Here is a 22,408-nt window from a genome sequence, read left to right as displayed (position 1 = left end):
CTCCGAAGAGCGAATTCGCAGCACCACCGCGAATGACAGAACAAAGAACAAGCAGGGATCTCGCCACATCATGATAACTCGGTGCCCATTGCCATTTCATTGATCCATTGCCACTCCAAGGTACAGAAGATACAATGGGATAAATTACAGCAGGAGACCAACCAACCACTTCTTGATTCGACCAACAACCAAAGCTAAGGAACCCAGCACATCACTACACCATTCCGATTGGACACAGATGACAAGCTACCATTTGTACTACTTCCACTCCACGGCGACGGCGCCTAGGCCCTCTCGCCACGGATGCGGCGGGCGAGCTGGATGTCCTTGGGCATGATGGTGACGCGCTTGGCGTGGATGGCGCAGAGGTTGGTGTCCTCGAAGAGCCCGACGAGGTAGGCCTCGGCCGCCTCCTGCAGCGCGGCGACGGCTGAGCTTTGGAAGCGGAGGTCGGTCTTGAAGTCCTGCGCGATCTCCCGCACCAGGCGCTGGAACGGCAGCTTGCGGATCAGCAGCTCCGTGCTCTTCTGGTACTTGCGGATCTCCCGGAGCGCGACGGTGCCGGGGCGGAAGCGGTGGGGCTTCTTCACGCCGCCGGTCGCCGGGGCCGACTTGCGCGCCGCCTTCGTCGCCAGCTGCTTCCTCGGCGCCTTGCCGCCGGTGGACTTCCTCGCCGTCTGCTTCGTGCGGGCCATCGGGGGAGAGGGGGAGGAAGGCTGGGGATTTGCTTCGCTGGTGGATTCGACGAGGGATTGCTCGGGATGATTGCGGATTGCTGAGTGCGATGGGGAAATGGAGCGGCGGGGTGATTAAATAGGGGGAGGAGTGGGCGGGATACTGGGAAATTTTGGGGCGCGCGGCGGGGCTCCGTGGAGGGAAATGGGGTGTGGAGCGTTGGATTGGAGGAGAACGGACGGTGCGGATTCGGTTTGGGGTGTGAGCACGCGGATCGTGGGGGAGGGATCCGTGGGAAGGAGGATACTGCGTTCTTATTGGCTGGAGTTCGGGGAGAGGGTATGGTGTCACGCGGATCATGCGGACGATCCGTGGTAGGGGATTCCTGCGTTCTGATTGGCTGGTTGACGAGCCCATGGACTGCGGTGGGGCGTGCCCTGGAGCACCGCTGGCGCTGGACAGTCCTGGACAGTGAAACTGAAGGATCATGCCCGGTTGCATCGGGGCTCTGTTTGACGAAAAGTTTTTGATTTTGGTACTGACAAATTGTATCTAATTATAAATTAATTAGACTTAAAAGATTCATCTTGTGCTAATCAGTTAGACTATATAATTAGTTATTTTTTCAACTGCATTTTATGCTTAATACATGTGTCCAAACATTTGATGTGATGGGTACTGTAGAATTTTTTTTTGGAAAAATAGTGTTTAGTTTTCAAAAAAAAATTCTACACTACCCCGTCACATCGACAAATGTATAGAGCACGAGATTAATTTTTTAAACCTAATTAGTTCATAGTTGGACATTATTTGTCAAGTAACAATTAAATGTGCTACAGTACCAAAACCAATAACTTTTTACCAAACTAAACACGGCCTCAGGCAGCCTGTTCGGTTGCTCGTAATTGGCTGGGCTGATCCGAAGGCTGGAGCTGATCCGGAAGCCCAGCCGAACGGCTGCGTTGCGTCCGCGACTGGCTCCCCCGTCGCTCTTCGCGTCGCACATTCTCAGCTAGGGTACCAACCATCTCAGTGGATAAGCCAGCAACTTTTTCCAGCCGGAACAGTGGTCACCAGCTGCAACTGTACGCCCAGCAAAATACAAGCAACCGCCAGGGGATGTGTGGTGTTAGGCGTGAATGCACGATATGGTGATTGAGAGCAGGGTTCAACTTCCGGTCCGGGAAGGCCGAAAACCGGGAAAATTTCCCGTTCCCGGTGATGACCGGGAGGTGAAAACCGGTCCGGTTTTTAATATTTTTCGGTTCAAAATTTAAAAATACAAAAGTCAATTTTTTAAAATAAACGGTTTTCGCTACAGTAGCACCGAGAATGTGAACCCTGATTGAGAGTCATGCATACTACTTGAATGAAATCAAAGATGTATGATATGGTTATCGCATCATAGTAACGTCACTGGTTGCCATTGTTTTTCAAATAAATATTTGTCTTGTAAGATTGAGAGTTATGCATACTACTTGAATGAAATCAAAGATGTTGTTCCCTAAATATAGGACTATTCAAAGTATATTTTGTAATGGATCCACTGCCGTCCATTTCTTATTATAAATTTTTGTTATGTTTTTACAAATATGGTTAAACTTAGGATTGTTTGAATTAGGACAAACTCCAAAGCCCCTTATGTTTAATGGTAAAGAGAGTACGCCATAAAGCTTGCTTCAATCATCGCACTATGTAGAAAATTTCAAGGATAAACAATTTAATCCCCTGAAAACAGAAACATCTGTATCAACAAATAGAAGAAAAAAAAACACCTACAAGTACAGATCATCAACGCACACGCCGGGGCGCTGGCTACAAAATGCAAACTCTGCTCCATGTACTGAAACCAACTCAAAGCTCTCGAAGACTCAAATTGCAAGGGCGACAGCCTCCCATGCCCTTGCATCTTGTAAAAACCCACATCGACCGCATACATCAGGACGCCCTGATGAATGTTGTCGTCGAACAAAAAAAAAATTAAACTGACCCGACGATCTAGACTGTGAAGTACTACACAGGTGTCTTCATGTAGTACATCTCTCAACTTTACCACAATTTTACAATGCTCCGTGGCCAACAGTTGTTCAATGATTCAGAAAGAACCAACAATGCTAGAAAAGCCACGGGACCTCCAAATCTTGCACCTTAATTCTCAACCAACTCAAAATACAAGTACAGATATACTGCTCCAGGAACTCAGAAGCACTTCATGTGGACGATGGATGGACCGGATTCATCATACTCCGCCTTGGAGATCCACATCTACAGACAAAACAAGGAAACATCTTTCAGATGCAACAGAAATGCAAAGGAAGCAGAAATACTCTACATTTATATTTTGAGACAGTAACAACCTGCTGGAAGGTACTGAGAGAGGCCAGAATGGAGCCACCAATCCAGACACTGTACTTCCTCTCTGGTGGCGCAACTACCTTCACCTTCATGCTGCTGGGGGCAAGCGCAGTGATCTCCTTGCTCATACGGTCACCGATTCCAGGGAACATTGTGGAGCCACCACTGAGGACGACATTACCGTACAGATCTTTCCTGATATCGACATCGCACTTCATGATGGAGTTGTACGTGGCTTCATGGATACCAGGGGCCTCCATGCCAATGAAGGATGGCTGGAAGAGCACCTCGGGGCACCTGAACCTCTCTGCACCGATCGTGATGACCTGGCCATCGGGGAGCTCGTAGCTCTTCTCAACGGTGGAGCTGGTCTTGGCAGTCTCCAACTCTTGCTCGTAGTCAAGGGCAACGTAAGCAAGCTTTTCCTTGATGTCGCGGACAATTTCTCGCTCGGCGGTCGTGGTGAAGGAGTAACCCCTCTCAGTAAGGATCTTCATCAGGTTGTCTGTAAGGTCACGACCAGCAAGGTCCAATCGAAGAATAGCATGAGGAAGCGTGTACCCTTCATAGATTGGGACAGTGTGGCTCACACCATCACCAGAGTCGAGCACAATACCTGCAAGGAAAATAGTTCTCAGTTGCACTGCTAGTTGAATGTTTACATCAAACATGTTCTGATCACAGTGATCATACCGGTTGTTCGACCACTTGCGTACAGGGAAAGAACGGCCTGGATGGAGACATACATTGCCGGGCAGTTGAATGTCTCAAACATGATCTGGGTCATCTTCTCCCTGTTTGCCTTTGGGTTGAGAGGGGCCTCTGTCAGCAGTATAGGATGCTCTTCAGGTGCCACACGAAGTTCGTTGTAGAAAGTGTGGTGCCAGATCTTCTCCATGTCATCCCAGTTGTTGACAATGCCATGCTCGATTGGGTACTTCAGTGTCAATATACCTCTTTTGGATTGAGCTTCATCGCCCACGTAGGCGTCCTTTTGGCCCATGCCAACCATGACACCAGTGTGGCGTGGTCGGCCTACAATGCTCGGAAAGACGGCCCTTGGTGCATCGTCGCCAGCGAAACCGGCCTGTTCGGCATCAAGAGGTTGTCAGTCGAGGTCAGAAATGCATAAACTGGCAAAACGAAGCTGAAGACCTATGTGCCAACTAAGGATTGATTGGCAGAGTGGCAGGAGAACCAACCTTGACCATTCCAGTGCCATTGTCACAGACAAGGGGCTGGATATCCTCTTCAGCCATTCCTCACAGTATTTCTGCAGCAGAAAGTTGTATTCAGAAATCATGAATGTTACGATATTCAGTATACACAGGATGCACTCAAATTCAGTGCATTCTGCAGTAGCGTTAAAAGCGTCACACAACTTGAGTGGTCCACGGACCCAAGTAGACAACAGAAAATGCTATGATGGCATCAAAATTCAGTATACCACCCATTAGTCAAAAACTAATGTTCAGATACTGTTCATGATTAAGAAACTGCTACTTGACTGTTTAAGTATAAGCTTCCAAGCAATGTAATGACTAGACTTCATTGGCGGCTGATAGTACTAATCATTACTATCTTGATTAGCATCGAGTTCGGTGACATAATACATGCATGACACATCAGAGTTTTGGTTTTTTATGCACAATGATAAAACACATACCTGTATGGTAACAGAAATTAGCCAAAATACACCACCTATCTGAAACACATATATGGATGCATATTCGGTGAACATAAATATTACACAAATGACAAATCAGACTCTGGGGTGGGGGCGTTTTACTCAAGAAGATGGTTAATTTGATATTCGACACAAACAATAATGTGATTCCGCAGCTTCAGATCATCTCCAGTTCTTCAGAGTGACCTGGAGCTTTCCACTATCCTGCAACGGTTTAGCATAGCACGCATCAAGGATTGCAAAGGCCACATCCTATCTTAGCACATGCTACCACGGTCTTAGGCAGTTTTAGCACACTCTAAAATGGCTAAATTAACCTCGTACAAAATTGGTTGGACCGTAGCGGCCCATCACACAAACAGAGAATCCGATCAAACACCACAGAGACAGAAATTAGGACACATATACACACATGCCAGTAGTTTTGCTCGTTACGATTTGGTCAGAGGAAAACACCCAAAACAAAAGCAAAATTCACATGAAAATCGAAGTCAACACCGTCAGAAGCTCGCGCGGCGATCTATCGAACCAACTGCCTGCAGCGGCCGATCGTTGCCTCCGATCAAATCGGTGCAAGAGCAAGGGAAAACCCGGGACGGCTGTACCTTGGCGGGTTGACGAGGAGGCGAAGGGGATCGGATCGCCCGGCCCTCTGCTTCTGGAGAGCTCCGGTGACGCGAGCCTGAGAGCGAGACGAGACAAATGGGAGAGAGAGCCGCCGGCAGCCAGAGCGGGGAGCCTCTTTATACGAGCCCGCCTGGTTGGACTGGTCTGCAGGTGCTGGAACCGCGTGTTTGGCTGCAGCCTGCAGGGTGGCGAGCGCCGGTGGGAAGCGTCAGTGTATGTCACGGCACGGCATGACGGCAGCGCTCGCGCGACCGCAGGCGGCGACCGGGCCAGCCAGCGGCCTCTGAACCTCGCCGGGGCCGGGTCAATGGAGGCGCAGCGGCCGCCCGATGGGATTAATCATCGCGGGCGGACGGCGGCCGCGGGGGGGGGGGGGGGGGGGGGGGGGGGGAGCTTTCGGTGCCGAGACCGGCGCACGTCCACGTCGGGTGACAGGGCGGTTGGGGAGTGTGGGACACGGGCGGCGGCCTGGGCTTGGCCGGCGACCGAGCCGTCGTCAACCAAACTCGCGCACGAGGAAGAAGAAGGTTCTAAAAACCAGCCCAAAACCGCACGGAAAATGAGAAAGGCCCACGGATTTTTTTCCGCTGGCCCAAAGGCTCCAAGCTCCCCACGGTTGAGCTGGGCTGATGGGCTTTATGATGTAGATTTTTTTATTTTTATATTATTTTTTTTATTTATCAAAAGTATATGTCGTTATATTTTTTTTTCCAAATATGTCACCCTGCCGCCGGTTCGTTTGGCGGTAAGGATATACTGCCGGATGAACTGGCGGTAGGTGGTACCGCCGGGCTACAGCGCGGCTCTAGCCGGTTGTAGCCGGACTGTAGACGTCCAGTGTCCTTTCGCCGTTTAAAACGGCGGTAGGTATTCCCATATTTTTTTAATTATTTTATATGTTCTCACTGCTGTAAATAATGGTTTAATTATTTTATAGGCTGTCTGAACTGTAATTATTTTCTTTACGTTTAGAGATATTTCAGAAAATAATAGAGATAGCGGAGGTTAGGGAAATATTTTTTAAAAAATTAATACAAATTAGATTTAACTCTAATAGAATGTGAAAATATATTTTTATGAGATATTCATGAGTTTCAATTACGATTTCGATGTCTTGTCACCTTGCATCAGATTCTTCTGCACCCTCACTATAATTAAAAATGTGGGAGGACCTACCGCCGTTCGAAACGGCAATAGACATGCGTGAACCATGCCTATAGACCAAATAGCTCCATCTATAAATAGAACATCGCATCATCTCATACGAAGTCACTAGCCATCCCCGCACTACCACCATGTCTTTCTCTGGTTCTACCTACATTTCGTGGAACATGATTAGAGAACCTGTGGCTCAAGGAGTGCAGGTTCCAATGTGCTTCTGCGGTTCGTTGTGCAAGCTGATGGAGTCCAAAGTTTTGGGCGATGACTTCGGCAGGAGGTTCTTCATGTGTGAGAACTACGAGTACGATCCGCCAAAGCGCTACGGCAAGGACAAATCGAAGGTATCACCTCGCCCTATCTAGTTTGCGCCTTCGGAGTTCAGTAAGTTAATTCTAACTCGGCTTGGAAATAGAGTCCACCACCTTTTTTGATTTCATACAGTGGCTGGGCACGGAGCAATCGACCGAAGCTAAGGAACACGTTGAGCGTGAAGCAAGGTGGGCTGCGGAAAGGTGGCAGCGAATGCTGCAAGAGAAAAAAATGGAGAAGCGCAAGAAAGATAAAGAAGAGATCCAGAAGAGGTTCGCAGATGTGGAACGTCGGCAGGCGGAGGAGCGTGAAACTGATAGGGAGAGGAAGCGAGAGAGGGCCCGCCGTGCGAAGGAGGCGGGGCCCGAGGCTATTAGGAAGGGGAAGTATCCTCGGTGCACTCAGTAGATGACTATCATGTAATGTTCGAATTTCATATTCCCTAAGGCATGTTAGGTATATATGGAACACGATGTTAGCGTGTTCCATGTACATGCCAGTGCAATTGTTTTTGTAATTTGAATGTCTAATTAATCTGGATTGTGTACTTTCTACTACAAGTACCCATTTCATAAAATATGAGCTACAACTAGATTTTTTAAAAGCATTGCTCTACAAATAAACTTTTCAGACTGACGTGATGACAACTCCATGGGCATATATCGGCCCGTACACACAATAAAAACAAACAAAACAATCACCGTTCATACATTGAACACAAATAAAATAGTGGTCCACACAATTCAATGCACACAACACATGACATGGCATGTCAGGACCTGTTGCAAGCTACGGTAATGAGGTCCAAGACTAAATCTAACATGCCTTAGGTAATTCGAACAAACGTTATATTATTTATTCAGACGGAGCAGTACAACATTAATCATTCACGGGCAGTACCCTTATCACGTCCCACCATGTCTGCTTTTGCACGCTCGTATTTGCGTAAATCTTCATTCACCTTCTTCAACCACTGCAATAGCCTTCTCCGCAGTATCCACCCATTGCAGGTGGTGCAGGCGGTGGTGCCGGAGGGGCAGGGCCCTTCTTATTGCGACAAGGGCAGTTGCAGTAAGGAATAGTGCATGGTTCATCCTGTGAAGCGGCAGCATTGCTGGTATCATCATCTTCGTCGTCTTTGTTACCCTCGCTCACTTCCTCGTAATGGTTCACCTTGCACTCCAGATCAAAGATCTTTATCTGGAGGTACTCGATGAACTCCTGAACTAAATCAATTGGTGCAGGATCGACCCACCTGGTAAAACCACAGTTTTCTGGAGCATCTGAAGACTGCAAAACAAATTTCATGTAAGGTGTCTCAATGAAGATAAAAAAAATAAAACAACCGAGTATTATCCATGCATGTGGGCATTTGAAGAAACGCTGACCGCCATCCATCCCGTCGGTGCACATCTGCACTAAGCAATCCTCACCATGTCTGCATTTTGGCCACGATTCTCTACGGTTATCGTAATGTCGAAGAGGAGTTTCATTGGTAAATTCACTCTTGTGCTGTGGCGGAAACTCAAACACTGGTTCCGGAAAGGAATCAGGTCCAAGAGGCCCCTCCCATATTATGGGGTCTCCCTTTCTTCCCCTTTTCCTTTTCCAAAACCGTAGTAATTCTTCCCGCTAGACCCACCTCCAGACATTGGGTATACAATGAGCTTTGGTGTTTGAGTGCTGCTGGGAGTTCACAAACTTCGGAGTATTTATAGGCGCACAAAGGTCTGATACCTGGAGTGTGGAGTGTAAATGCACCTGAAAAGCCTATAGTACTCGCACGATCCACAGCGCTCACTCCTACCACTTTAAACACGGACACGACCTCTCATTGCTCTTGATTTGTACCCTCGCATGCTCAACACCGCTCACTCCTCCCACTTTAAACAACGACACGACATCTCACTGCTCATAACTTTAGCACTTGCACGCTCCACAGCGCTCACTGGTACCGCATCGAGTGTATTATCGCACGAAACTAATCGTCGTACTGTCACTGCATCGACCTACTCGTGATTATTACACTGCCCCGACACATCCTATCGCCCGGAACACTGCACGTCACCGGCCTAATCGTCATAATTTCACTGCACAGACACATACCATCGCCCGAAATACTGCACCGGCATACTCATCATAATGGTACGTAATGGACACATCCCATCATAGTCTGCACAGGCCTACATAACATAGTATGACGGAACAAAGTAATTAACAAGCTACAACCTGTAAACTAGATGCGTCCGCGCTTGCCCCCTCTCCTCCTGCCACGTCGCTCTACAGCCTGGGCCGCCCTAGTGTGGTGCTGCGAGTACATCAGTGGATCCGGCGGGATGGTCTCGCGAGTGGACCGACGACCCTGCTCAGGAATAGGCGTCTGCTCCACTTGACTGTAGTCCTGCGTCGCGAGTGGGGCACCCCCCAGCTGTGAAGTGCCGACAACCTCCTGCATCGGTGCAGAAGAGAAGAACGTGTTCACCCACTCCATCTGCGCGAGGTCGTCCACCTCCTGAATCTCCTCATCGTCGTCTGTCCCTCCCACCTGCCGGTACTCTTATTCACAAACCTCCATCCATCAATGTTCGATTAAGTATGTATTTGTTATCGCAAATTAACAACTCGTCTTAGACGTACCTAAATCGTGTATTGGACGACGAAGAGACGAAGATCCGGCGCCGTACGGATCTATCGACGGAAACAACGACGAGCCGGGCGCTACACGAATAAGAAGTACAAGTTAATGAATAAAGTTTTACATGATACGGTATTGTAAGTGACACGAGGTTAGAGTACGATTTACCTGCCGAGTACAAATGTGCCGGCCGCGGCACGTACGTGGGCCGAACTGCAGAACCCGAAGGTGTCGCCATCGTGTCAGGTGGCGGTGGCGGTGGACCTGACTGTGCCACGGGTGCAGATCGTCGTGACGATGGACCGGGCACAGGCACCGGCCCCGAACTATGAGGTGGGAGGAAGGTGTCGTCCTCACGACAGGTCACGGCTCGTCAAAACCGCTTGCACATGTCGACGACCTTCTGCAGCGTGCTCTGGTGCTGCACGGGCGTCATGTCATGGTACTGGCCCTTGCTCGACGAAGCCTCGGACTCAATCGCTCGTATGACATCGTACTGAACCGAGAAAGTAGTAACATCATATGCAATCATTTTTGTAGACTGCAAAATCAATTAGAGAAACGTACCGCTATGGCGAAGTTCTGGTCTCAAACTATGGGGTACGTCTCGGACACCCTTGCGGCCTCGATCCGAGCATCTGGTGGAACGTGCACGACACGTGTACACGTTCTCGGCAGGTACCACCGTAGGTAGTCCGCGAACGCCTCGTCGTTGTGCGGCCGATCCTCGAAAACGACGTCGTCGAGGGCCGCGGCCCAAGAGTCGACGTAAGGACGGACCTTGTCGGCCCACCGCGAGCCTGGTGGCTGGCCTTGACGTGTCCACCTATAATACAAAGCTTGAGCGATTCAATGCTAAATGGTAGGTTATAAAAAAAGATGAATTATTAACATAACTATTTATTCGGTACCTGTGGACGTGGGCCTCCACTGAGTGCACAATCGGGACCGGGGTCTGCTGGTAGAGACCGAACTGCCTCATGACCCGGTTCACGTGGTACTCCTCGACGTGGATGTCGTAAAGGATCGGCTTCCTCGTCATCCAGTACTCGTGATCTCGCAGGCATAAGGAAGAAAAACCGTTCGGTGCCCGGGCGTAAATGTCGGCTGCAGTGCACGGAGTCCACCTCACATCCGTGTCCACAAGAGCGTCAAACTGTCCCACGAAGTCGTGGTACGACTTCCTCGTCTGCACGCTGACCCAAGAAGGCTGCATAACGAAAAAATATGTTAACCGCTAAATCGTACAGTTGTGAAGTCATGTAACAATAAGTAAAACAAACGATATAACATACCCTCCTGAGACACCATAACGAACCCATCGTAGGTCTGTCGACGTCGTCGTGGTCTGCGAAAAGCTGGACGTACGGCTCGAAGTCCATCTCTGGCCTACCGACGGGAAAGCGCTCGTACGACCAGAGCTGTAACAGTAGAGGACACCCAACAAAAATGGGCTCCTCTGCTGAGGCCTTCGTCACGCTCGTGCAAAGACCCTTGTAAGTCGCTACCAAAACGGCAAAACCCCAGCTGAACTGTGGGACCTCGTGAAGTGGAGCATCAGCTATCGACCTCGCCAAAGGAATGAGCTGTTTGGGGCACGAGTCACCCTGGGAGCTGCAGAACATGACCCAGCCGAATAGCCACAGTAAATAGGCCTCGAAGTGCCTGGCAACCGTAAAGTTGTCTGCGTCTGCCCTCATGTAGTCCGCCTTCAAAATGGTATGAGTCGTCAATACAAATACGTACGAATATAAGTACGGAAAGATTCAACATTTATGTACTCACACTGAACTGTAGGAGCCACCTCTTTGTCGGTCCGTGTGCGTGGTTCGCAGGCAAGGGCCGGTACGGCAACGCTAGCTCGTTGCGCTGAACCCCGGCGAACCGAGCCAAAAGGTTGTCGCGCCACGAGAGTCCCACGTCCTCTGCACCCACAGCTCATCCAGCACACGGCAAGCCTAGAAGCATCGCCACGTCCTGAAGAGTAGTGGTCATCTCACCGACCGGGAGGTGAAACGTGTGCGTCTCCGGACGCCAACGGTCGAGAAGTGCCGCGAGGAGGGACATGTCGAACTGAAATCGTGGAGCCCTGTCCCTTGGTCGACGTGCAGGGTCGGCCATATCTCCCTCCACAAGTCACGCAATCGAGAGAAGACCTGAAGCGTGTAGCCTGCATCGCGAAAATGAAACATCAAGTTAGAACAAACGGTTGCGGAAACAATTAAAATATGTGACAAATGTAACCCGTACCTAAGAACCCAGCGACGGTGTATCGGCATCGTCGACATGGGCACACGAGCCCGAAACGTCCCTAAGCTTATGCCACGGACCGCAGACATGTATGACCGGTGGCGCTTGTCGACGAGAGCATCGAGCAACTCAGGGCTGGCTCCTTCCTCGTGCGCCATACCTGTATAATAAGATTTATTAGAAAAAATTTCAGAACATAAATAACAATATTAAGCATAATAACATTAAGTAATACAACAAATACTTAATAAAATACTAAATAAAACATAACGTAATAAACTAATAAATAATGCACAACAAATTACATATCATATAATTTCAATTTCCAATTACAGTAACAAAATTGAACATGCGTTTGCGCCACACATTACAACAAATATTCGTACGCTAAGACGAAATTAGTTTACGACATATTAGTTATTAATATTTCATAATTTAACATCGAACATGATTCAATAGCGAATTACACAGATGACAATCGTCATCGATCACATAAGGCCATCGTTGTTCGGACGGCGGCCACGACGACCCGTTGCCTGTGTTGCCGGATTTGGAGCAGCTTCTGATGGGCCCGCTCCATCTGTGCGGCCACCATAACTCAATGCCGTACAATCCTTGTACGTATGACCCGTCTCATGGCACTTCGAGCAGAGGCGGACGTCTCGACCAGCCTCCGATCGATCCATGTTATTTCTAATGTGTTTCTTCTTGCGTCGGCCCACCCCTTGAAACATTTCTGGATCTGGATCCGGAATGTAAGTTGTATTGTGTCCAGGATCAGTTATGAAGTCTCCCAGGATGCAGAACCCATAAATCTCGTGCCTCCAAGTCATCCAAATAGTTTCCTTCATGAAGTAATTTGAGACATACATACGAGGTTGTAGTCCACCAGCTTCAAAACAGACAGCAATGACATGTGTGCACGACAGGTGCAGCAACTTTGGCTTATGACATGAGCAAATACAAGCATCAGGACAGAGAACACACTCCTGCACATGCTTCTCACGCCGGCCCCCCATTCGGCCTTTGTCCCTACACATCACATCGTACCGACGTTCCATAGAGCCAACTGGAGTCACCCGATGTAAACGGGCCTTTTTGAAAGCTTCCTCCATATACTTCGTAACCTTGTATCAGTAAACTTTGCGATTATCGATCATATCTTTTTGTGCCACAGCGTAATGATCCCTAAAGTACTCGCAAGTGCGATACAAGAAGAACTCCACGATCCCAACAAGTGGCAATGATCTTACATCACGCAGCACCCAATTGTATACCTCGGCTAGGTTTGTAGTCATTAAACCGTACCTAGCACCTCCTTCATCAAACAGTAAAGCACATTTCTCTTTTGGTTCGTGCTCAATCCACTCCGAGAATGTCTTAATTGCCGTTCTCCTTTTGCGCCTAACATTCAGACCGTCCAAGCCCATGTCTTCAAGTGAGACCTGGTCGTCCTCCTCTGTATTGACAGATCTCTTCGCTTGCTCCGCCGTTTGCTTTTTTGTTAGCTCATCCAATTTTTTTCATAGGAAGTTGAATTTCCTTTCCTAATTCTGGCTGCATAACCGCTTGAATAGCTTCATAAGGGTTTTGTTCTTAAACTGGCTATGAAAGTTTGCCCCCATATGCCTCATGCACCACCTAATCTTTAGGTCCGGCCAAAGTGCAGTCCTACTACGCTCAGTAGAACCATTCTGTATGTCATCGATTGCTTGTAATATACTCTTGTGCCGATCATGAATCAAACACACGTTCTCTACATCTTTGACAATCATCTGCTTCACCCTCTGCAAAAACCAATACCAAGTATCCCCTGATTCTTTCTCCACAAAGGCAATTGCCAAAGGCAACAATTGTCTGTTACCATCAGCTGCAACAGCTGTGAGGATTGTGCCTTTATACCTTCCTATCAAAAATGTACCATCTATACAAATGACTGGCCGACAGTGCGGAAACGCATCAATGCAAGCGCCCAAGGCCAAGAACGACCGTTGGAGTACCTGCTTTCCAGGCTTCTGGGCACATGGATACGTTTTCAAGTCGTAGTAGCTACCAGGATTTCTAAGACATATAGTGTGCAGCAATACCGTCATATTGTGATACGAAACTTCATACGTCCCCCACCTCATCTGCAGTGTTTTCTGTTTCGCTCTGTAAGTTTTGTTGTAGCTAATTTTATATTTAAACTCCTCCTCAACAGCACAAATGTTTGACTTAGGTTCATAACTAGGATTGTCAACGATCAAAGGGTACATGTAGTTAGCTATGAAACCTGCACTGAGGTTGTGGTGCTGTGGTTCTAATTGCTCAAGCAGTCATGTGTGCTCCACAATTTTTTTGACCTCCCAAAAATCCTGCCACTTGCCCATAGAAGCGTACACCCTGAAAGGACATTCGCTCTTCACACAACGCACGTCATATGTTCTCGGACTGCTCTTGACAACTTTGAACTGTCTTTGCAAAGTGAGAGTCGACCAATGTTTTATAGCTTCCTTCATATTGTCACTGTTGGCATACACCGAACCGATGCATACTTCATTTTGCCCGTACTCCCAAGGGACCGCTTCACCTTCATTTACACTTAATTTTGAAAAATCATACCCGGACCAGTTTTGTGGGACATGATAATCATCGTTATCATTATCATCCGAGGAGTCATCATTCATTGCATTGTGCTGTTGTTCACCCTCCCTCTAAAACTCTTCAACTATCTCTGGAATGTTTTCCCCTTCATTAGCCTGACCAGTTGCTTGACGAGGTTCGTGTGCAGCATGTCTATCATCTTCTAAAATCTCGAGTTCACCACCTTCTTCATGAGGTTCATGCATCGTTTCGGTTTCTTCCGATACTATATCTCCCTGCCCTTCATGATCTCCACCCGCTTCAGTTCTAAAACTAATCTTCCCGAATGCTTGAACAAACAACACAAGCGGTAAGCCTCGGCTACTACTTATATTGACATAGTTCCTCCAGTTTTGCGTCCCTTCAAGCGGCAATAGCTCCCAAAATATTGGTTCCCTTCGACTGACCACTGGCATGACAGAGATCTCATGTTCATCTCGACTAAGGCCGAAAGCTTTAAATAGCCAATTGGATATTGAAATCCAAGTCCTCTCTCTAGCTCGGGGTACTTTTTTGTGATCGAGCTAAACTCTGACAAATCTACCCCTTCAGGACTATATCTAATTTCTCCTGACCCATAAAACACTTGAAAATACAAATCATCTGACATGCCTGCCAATATTTACGACAATAATTACTCGTCCTTAGAATTTAATCAACGCTAAAAAATATTTCTGCTATTTTTACATCTATCTTAATTGTTTCTCTACAATTTCTATTACTGACAACAATTTCTGTTTTCATGTAATATAATATCAATTAATAATATTTTTATGAGACTAATATGTCTGTTTGAACTCATTAATATTTTCAATTATATTCGTATGTAAACTAATATTTTCAATTTCATGTTCTACAATTTTATATTAAAAACAATTATATGTAAATCACTAATATTTATTAAAACTATTTCTACACCTAAAACTATGTCTAAATCACTAATATTTCTAATACTAATCTACCAATTATTATTAATAAAACTAAATTTTAAAATATACCTGACACGAGTAGGCGCGCGACGCAAGGTGGCGAACGCGCGGCCGGGGGAGCGCCGGCCGGCCAAATCCCGGCGCGCGGGGGCCGGGCGCAGGAGCGGGCGGCGGAGCGGACGGGCAGTGGCGCTGGGCGGGCGGCGGCGCGGGGGTGCGAGCTGGGCGGCGGCGCTTGCGGAGCCGGGCGGGGATAAGTGGGGGGTCTTACCGCCGGTTGGTCTGGCGGTAGGTACTTACCGCCAGATGAGCCGGCGGTAAGCTCCATCTACCGCCGTTTCAACTAGCGGTAAGTTCCCGGCCCACCAAGGCCCATCGGCCGGCCTCCTACCGCCATTTGATCCGGCGAAATGATGTCAGGCGGGGCATACCGCCGGTTCATCCGGTGGTATTTCCTTACCGCCAAACGAACCGGCGGCAGGGTGACATATTTGCAAAAAAAAATAGCGACATATATTTTTGATAAATCGAAAAAAATAATATAAAAAAACTCTATGATGTATAACGCCTGGGCTTTGTTGACCGACGGGGCTAGGCCTTTTTATTTCTCGTTCTGCCGGGCCGGCCTTTCCATGTATACCGCCCTAAGAAAAGTTTTTTTTTTAAGAAAAGTTTGAAAAGTCGCTTTTCTAGCACGTCACTTATCACATGGGAAGATGTTTTCGGAGATCTTCAGATGAACCCCCATCATGTTCCACTCTCGAGGACACCCATTTCACCCTTTTTACCGAGTGCGATCTGAGCTCAAAGATCTACCACAGCATAGCAGACTCAGCAGAGGCGACATGCCATTACTCACCTCCAACCCAATCCCTCATTGGATGATCGCGATTTCCGCCATTCATGTGATCCTGTCGTCCGTGCCCTAAACGACTAGCTACTAGGTAGGACGTCAGTTACCCTCAAAACCTACTCCCCAGTGGATCGCAACGAGAACCGCAGCAATTGGAGCCCAGAAACTTATCAAAGGGATTTTAAACGCGATAGTTGGAGACCGTCGCGTCGACCGCGCCATTATCAGCGTCGAAATCGCCCCGCACTAGCTAGCCAAAAAAAAAAAAACTAGCCCGGCCGGCCCGTATCACCTCGCCCGGACCGGCAAAATTAAAGCGCGAGACCGAACTCCCTGGGTTTAACAGGTCTAATCATTGACTTTTTTTTTCTTCCCCAGCTCCTCAAAGTGGCAATAATTCGCACGTTCTGCCGGGGATCCGACGCGATTCCGTCAGGTTCCTCTGACGCCGGAACAGGCCACGCCACGCCAGGCACGGTGAACCGATCGAGCCGGGTGGTGAAGGGGTGATACATCGTGGGTGCTTTCAGCACTCGAGCGCATGATAAGGCGATACGCGAATACGCCTCAGCAGCCAGCGTACTGGGATCTGGGTGGTCAGGGCTCGCAGAAAAGCCTGCCGCTTTCAGCCGTGGTGGCTGCATTATTGGCGTCCGGCGACGGAGAAAAAGGCGCCGGCGAGCCACGCGCGTCGCCGTGATGCTTCCGGTGGTGGAAGGCCTACGTGATTCACGCCAGCCAGCCGACGGGAGGGGGTGGTCGGGGAGAAGCTTCCGACGTCCAGGCCAAAAGCGTGCTTCATGGCTCCGCATTATATCGGCCCGCGTATTAATATAATATTATTGCGGTGAATACTGTTAAATAATAATGCAAAGCTCCGCACCTAGAATAGGAGATGATGGTTTCGAAGGAAGCAATCGAAGATGGGCACATGGTATTTTCAGGGTAAAAAAATGTGTGCTCGTCTGACGAAATGGTGCCATTATTGTCATTAATTAATTAATAAGAAGGTGGTGGAAAGTCATGAGATCCTTGGGATGGACGTTTTCTATCTCCCTGGACGAAGTGCTCAACTGACAAATCTTTTCTTGTTGTGTTGTTGGCATAGATGGTTCCACATTCCTTTTCTCAGAAAAAAAAACTTTACTCATCCATCTTTAAATAAGTGGCGTTTTGGATTTATTATGTAAACGTCAGGTGTTTCAAAGCGGATGGAGTATTTTGACTAATTAATGTTTAACATGTCTTCGCACTGGAAATATGTGAAATGGTCAAAAGGAAATCAGAAGTTTGACGCTTCATACTCTATATAATGTCCATGCTCCTAACCGCCCAAGTCAGGAGACAATGCAACATTCATTTCTGATTCTTCGGAAAAGGAAGAAATATATGTCGTACCCATTTAAAAAAAGGGTCGTACGAGTATCTGTTAATCTCTTTTATTTCTTTTAGTTTTAATTTCCTTTGGTACTTACATAAAAGCTTACAACCAAGCTTACCTATATTTGACACGTGAAAGAGGTCCCTTTATTACTGCTTCAGAGTTCATACAATAGTTCTTTCTGCCAATACTTTCTCCTAATAACTTTTCTCGAGAGGTGTTTTAAGTTCTTCATAGAGCAGGTTTTTGTTCACTACGATCATGGGCTGAATGTTTAGTGTGGGCCGTTTCATGTTTCCCTTGAAGCCGAACACATCGGGCCTCAATCACTTCCGAGTTCCAACACGTAATTATTGCAAAACCAAAAAGGGTGAGTCATGGACAATTTCCGTGCCAGCATTGCAAATTGGAGCTGTGGAAATGCTAGTTGTACAAAGGCCTCATTGCAATTGCAGGTATCACTCTCACACCATTGGACCGAGCCACTTTAACAGCTTTATAAGGGGAGAAAAAAAAATAGAAAAAAGCATTATGACCTCAGTGTCACAGATGAGATCACGTCCAAAAATTTTCACTGTCCACCAACACTATACAGTTAATCTCCATTCCTTTTTCCGCTATTGATGAGTCTCGTTCTGCCCGGCACCGGCGTCAACTTGCACCTGAAGCTGCGCCGCGCCCTCCGGCGCCTCCGCTCTCTCCGGCAGGGAGGGTTTAGCGGCGAACGGCGCCCGCCTGCACGTGGGGCACGTCTGCCGCGCGGCGAGCCAGCGGTCGATGCACCGCACGTGGAACCCGTGGTTGCAGTGCGGCAGCGCGCGCACGCGGTCGCCGTGCGCGAACTCGGTGAGGCAGATGGCGCATTCCGCCGCGCCGCACCCGGCGAGCTCGACCTCGGGCGGGTACACCACCGGCGGCGGGAGCGCGCGCCGGGACCGGCCGGCCTTCCTCCTGGTGTTGGCCTGGCAGGAGGACGACGAGGACGAGGACGAGGCCCCCGACTCCCCGGCGCCGCCGCCAGGTGGCTCCTCCTGGCCGTAGCACACGCGGCACGTGACGCGGAACGCGCACCGCACGACCGCGTGCACCGCGAGCACGACGACGAGGCCGCACAGGAGCAGCGACAGCACCGTGATCACCGTCGCGTTCAGCGAGCTGAAGGGCGCCGCGGCGCGCGCGCGCGCTTCGGCCGCCTGCACCTGCTCGTGCACGGCCGCCGGCCCCTGCGACGGGGCCGCCGCCGCCGCGGCGGGCGACAGGAGCCTCCTTGCACGGAGCTGTTCGACGTCCATCTTATCGTGGCAGAGTTGCGACAACGTGAAGAAATCAGGGTGCGCAGTAGAGCGAGACTGCGAGAGCAACCTTGTTATAGCGGGAGAGTGTTCTCTCGCGGCACGGCGCGGGGGAGGGGGTTTATATAGGAACTGGGAGTGGCAGTAAGATATTTGGGATCGCCCTCGGTGTATTGTTTAGCGGCAATTCCAAAAAGGAGATTAAGCTTAACATGATAGACTTGTCGATCGATCTAAACTAATGGAACGTGGATCAATGGGGACAACATCGAGTCATGGAGATAAGATGCACCTCACTAGTCTATAGCCACCTGATGAACAGCCAGATGCGCGGCATAATTCAGAAACAAGTCTAGAATTAACAATTCAGAAACAAGTCTAAGAAAAAGGAAAGACATGTTTCTGACTTGAGGTTTCCACAATCCACCAGTCTGAAAAACAGAGATTATTACTCTCTCTGAGGGGGTGTCCTGCAAGATGAGGGCATGAGGCTGCAATTGCAAAAGGCTGTTCCCACTGTTGCCGGATCAGAGTGTGGGGAACAAAGTTCACACAAGATGAAGAAGAGAGCGCAACAAACACCGAAGATTGCGTGTTTAAGGCTTTAAGCTGACTTTTGTATGACCAAAATGCGCCGAGAGCGGCTCACTGAAACAACAAAAAAAGAGGCGGGCGCCAAAACCGCACTTACTCTCATCATTAGCGACTAAATAATGTAAGTTCAAAAACACTCGACATGATCAGTAGTATTGGAGCCTCCACTAACTGCGACCCGTCGGCGAGCGGGAGAGGGACACCTGGCCGCGGAGGTGCCATCGCGGCGGTGACTTGTCAATACGGGGGTGGCACGGCCCGGCCGCGTAGGATTGCTTCTCTGTCCGACGTGTCTGTCTGTAACGTTCCTGGCCATCCGACTCCTCCTGGGCTCCGTGGACAACAGTTTCGTAAATTGTGGGCCGGGCTATGTCAACAATGCTTATGGGCCTGCAATTGTTGCCCCAAAATAAGGATTTCAGTAAAAAAAAGGGACCCCTAAAAAAAAGTAAAAAAAGGAAGTGACTCAAAAAAAAAAGAGGAAAAAAGGAAAGGTCTATTTTAGTCCTCTCACCAATCCACTCTATCACCTAACCCTCTAAACAAAATTTAGACTCAATTTACTGCGGCAAATATACTATTTCGACTGGTCCAATCTGCCCAACTAAGATTTCTATTTTTTTTCTCCACATACAAGTGAAATTTTAACTTCAAATTAAATTATGCAATGTAATTTCTAACATAATTCTCATGCTAGAAAAAGACTTAATGTTTTTTTCATAAATAATTTTCATTCAGAATAACTCTGTGATAAATTCCGTGTTAAAGATTTCCAACCTATGAAAATAACCATAAAAATATCTCTTCTTCTGAGACGCTCAAAAGTCTCTTCACATTTCACTTCTGCAATCTTCCATCAGAGGCCTACTTGCAGCATGGGCCAAACTATGTTATCAATCTACAGTACCACAATATAGGTCTTCACTCTTCTGCTGGATGCTTCTCCGGCCAACCAACATTATTTTTCTCTCACACCAAATTAGCATCAGCCACCAGACAACCAACAATATTTTTTTCTCACAACAAACCAGCACCAGTCACCAGCCACAGCCAGCAGAACAGAAGCATCCAGCAGAACAGAGTGAATAGTTGAAGGCTTGAAGCCGTTCCGGATGCGCGGTGCTGGAAAGAGCCTACATACTCGACTGCTACCAAGTATAGACACATGGTGGGGCACCTAGTGCAAGTGACCTCTGCAGCCGTGTCACTCGTTCCAATCCGCCAGAGGCATGGCAGGCAAACACTGTCCAAGCGTTACTGCAAGTTGCAGGAGCAAGATCAACTTAAAAACATAGAGTTGTTAGAAGTAGTCAGGTTTGATTGTAATGCAGTTAGTTGTGGTTGTTAAATATCCGGACTGTTAGAGATAGAATTAGAGATAGATTTGTTTTCTTGTAACAAACTCTCCGGATAGAGTTACAACTGCATCCTGTAATCTTTCGCCATGATTCTTTGGCCTATATAACATGCAACCGTGGCTCTGCCGAGTTTGGCAACCACGTTCCATCTATTTTCTTTCATGGTAATCAGAGCAGCTTCTTCCTAAACACATCTACTGCCCATGGCGTCGTCATCGAACTACGCCTCGCCAAGCCTTGGTCCTCCGGTCGCAGAGAAGCTGACCAGGGACAACTTTCGCCTATGGAAGGCGCAAGTTCTTCCAGCAATTCGTGGTGCTCAACTTATGAGCATACTCGAAGGAAGGATGAGCTTGCAGCCATCGGCAAGCCCATTGAAGATGAAGAATTGGTAACCCAAACTCTCAATGATCTTGATTATGAATATAATCCTTTTGTGTCTTCTGTCCTTGGCTGGGTCGACACGACTTCTCTCGACGATCTGTACTCTCAACTTCTTGCATATGATGTACGACTTGAGATGTACCAAGATGTTCAGGGAGGCTCACAGCATGCATCCTCGGCAAATGCTGCTGGTCGCGGGTGTGGAAACGCTCATGGTCGCGGTGCTGGTCGCGGATGAGGACGTGGTCGATCAGGACCACAGCGCAGCAACAACTCCAACTCCAACATCGACTCCAACAAGGGCAGCGGCCAGGGTTCCAACTCAAAACCTCGCTGCCATATCCGCAAGAAAGTTGGACATGAAGCGCCATCATGCTGGTACCGCTATGATGATGATGATGATGATCAGCAACAAAAGACTGCAGGTGCAGCCACAACAAGCTATGGTGTCGACACAAATTGGTACGTGGACAGTGGAGCCACAGACCATGTCACTGGGGAATTGGAGAAGATGACAATTCGAGATCGCTACAATGGGCGGGATCAAGTACACACCGCAAATGGTGCAGGTATGAAAATTAGTAACATTGGTAGTACAAGTTTTGATACTCCTATTCGCCCTTTGCATCTTGAGAAAATTCTTCATGTCCCTAGTGCACACAAAAGCCTTGTCTTAGTTCATCGTTTAACTTCAAATAACAATGCTTTTCTTGAGTTTCACCCAAACTATTTCCTTATCAAGGACCAAGCAACGAGGCAAGTTCTCCATCGGGGTAGATGCAAGCAAGGGCTCTATCCTCTCCAGTGTCGTTCCTCGCAAGATTTCTCCCAGAAGCAAGTTTATGGAGTCAATAAGCCATCTTCTTCGGTTTGGCATAGTCGTTTAGGGCATCCTATCTTTTCCATTGTTAATCGTGTTCTTAGGGAAAATAAACTCTCGTATGTGAGCAATAAAGATAGGATACTGTTTGTGATTTATGTCAAAAGGCCAAGAGCCATCAACTACCATATCACATCTCGACTAGTATATCTAAGAATCCTTTGGATCTTATTTTCTCCGATGTATGGGGTGCGGCTCCCTCTTCTGTTGGGCGTTATTCTTATTACGTTAGTTTTATTGATGATTACAGCAAATACACCTGGATCTACCTCCTCAAAAGAAAATCTGATGTTCTTCAAGCTTTCCAAAATTTCCAGAGTCTTGTTGAAAGGAAATTCAATAAGAAAATAGTTTGTATGCAAACTAATTGGGGAGGAGAATATGAGAAACTAAATTCTTTCTTTCAAAAGATTGGA

The 22,408-nt window shown here is 48.0% G+C and overlaps 4 protein-coding genes and 1 non-coding gene across 6 annotated transcripts; 1 reads left to right on the top strand and 4 right to left on the bottom strand.

Moving 5' to 3' along the window:
* Nucleotides 1-68: 68 nt before the first annotated feature.
* LOC120708783 (histone H3.2) lies at nt 69-800 on the bottom strand. Its single transcript, XM_039994192.1, has one exon. It carries the CDS (start codon nt 693-695, stop codon nt 285-287), a length of 411 nt encoding a protein of 136 aa, XP_039850126.1. The 5' UTR covers nt 696-800; the 3' UTR covers nt 69-284.
* A 1,574-nt stretch (nt 801-2,374) lies between these two features.
* LOC120708777 (actin-7-like) lies at nt 2,375-5,664 on the bottom strand. Of its 2 annotated transcripts, XM_039994186.1 has the most exons (6): nt 5,323-5,479; nt 4,697-4,921; nt 4,233-4,303; nt 3,724-4,117; nt 3,033-3,646; nt 2,375-2,940 (listed from the first exon to the last, which is right to left on the bottom strand). In XM_039994186.1, the coding sequence occupies exons 3-6, from the start codon at nt 4,287-4,289 to the stop codon at nt 2,875-2,877; spliced, it is 1,131 nt and encodes a 376-aa protein (XP_039850120.1). In that variant the 5' UTR covers nt 4,290-4,303; nt 4,697-4,921; nt 5,323-5,479; the 3' UTR covers nt 2,375-2,874. The 2 variants fall into 2 exon arrangements, with proteins under 2 accessions (XP_039850120.1, XP_039850118.1); XM_039994184.1 differs by lacking the exon at nt 4,697-4,921 and having other exon boundaries at nt 2,379-2,940; nt 5,323-5,664.
* A 3,386-nt stretch (nt 5,665-9,050) lies between these two features.
* Nucleotides 9,051-9,720, bottom strand: LOC120710270. The gene is made up of 3 exons (XM_039995909.1): nt 9,618-9,720; nt 9,452-9,532; nt 9,051-9,370 (listed from the first exon to the last, which is right to left on the bottom strand). The coding sequence occupies exons 1-3, from the start codon at nt 9,685-9,687 to the stop codon at nt 9,051-9,053; spliced, it is 471 nt and encodes a 156-aa protein (XP_039851843.1). The 5' UTR covers nt 9,688-9,720.
* Nucleotides 9,721-17,757: 8,037 nt separating this feature from the next.
* Nucleotides 17,758-18,952, bottom strand: LOC120708781 (RING-H2 finger protein ATL74-like). The gene has a single exon (XM_039994190.1). The coding sequence runs from the start codon at nt 18,774-18,776 to the stop codon at nt 18,102-18,104; it is 675 nt and encodes a 224-aa protein (XP_039850124.1). The 5' UTR covers nt 18,777-18,952; the 3' UTR covers nt 17,758-18,101.
* A 2,146-nt stretch (nt 18,953-21,098) lies between these two features.
* LOC120710872 lies at nt 21,099-21,237 on the top strand. The gene has a single exon (XR_005690043.1). It is a non-coding gene; the product is annotated as a small nucleolar RNA Z247 (small nucleolar RNA).
* Nucleotides 21,238-22,408: the final 1,171 nt, after the last annotated feature.

The sequence above is a fragment of the Panicum virgatum genome, chromosome 5K (assembly GCF_016808335.1).
Source record: "Panicum virgatum strain AP13 chromosome 5K, P.virgatum_v5, whole genome shotgun sequence".
Lineage (NCBI taxonomy): Eukaryota > Viridiplantae > Streptophyta > Magnoliopsida > Poales > Poaceae > Panicum > Panicum virgatum.
Note: the sequence above shows the minus strand (reverse complement) of the source record. Positions and strands in the feature narration are given on the sequence as shown.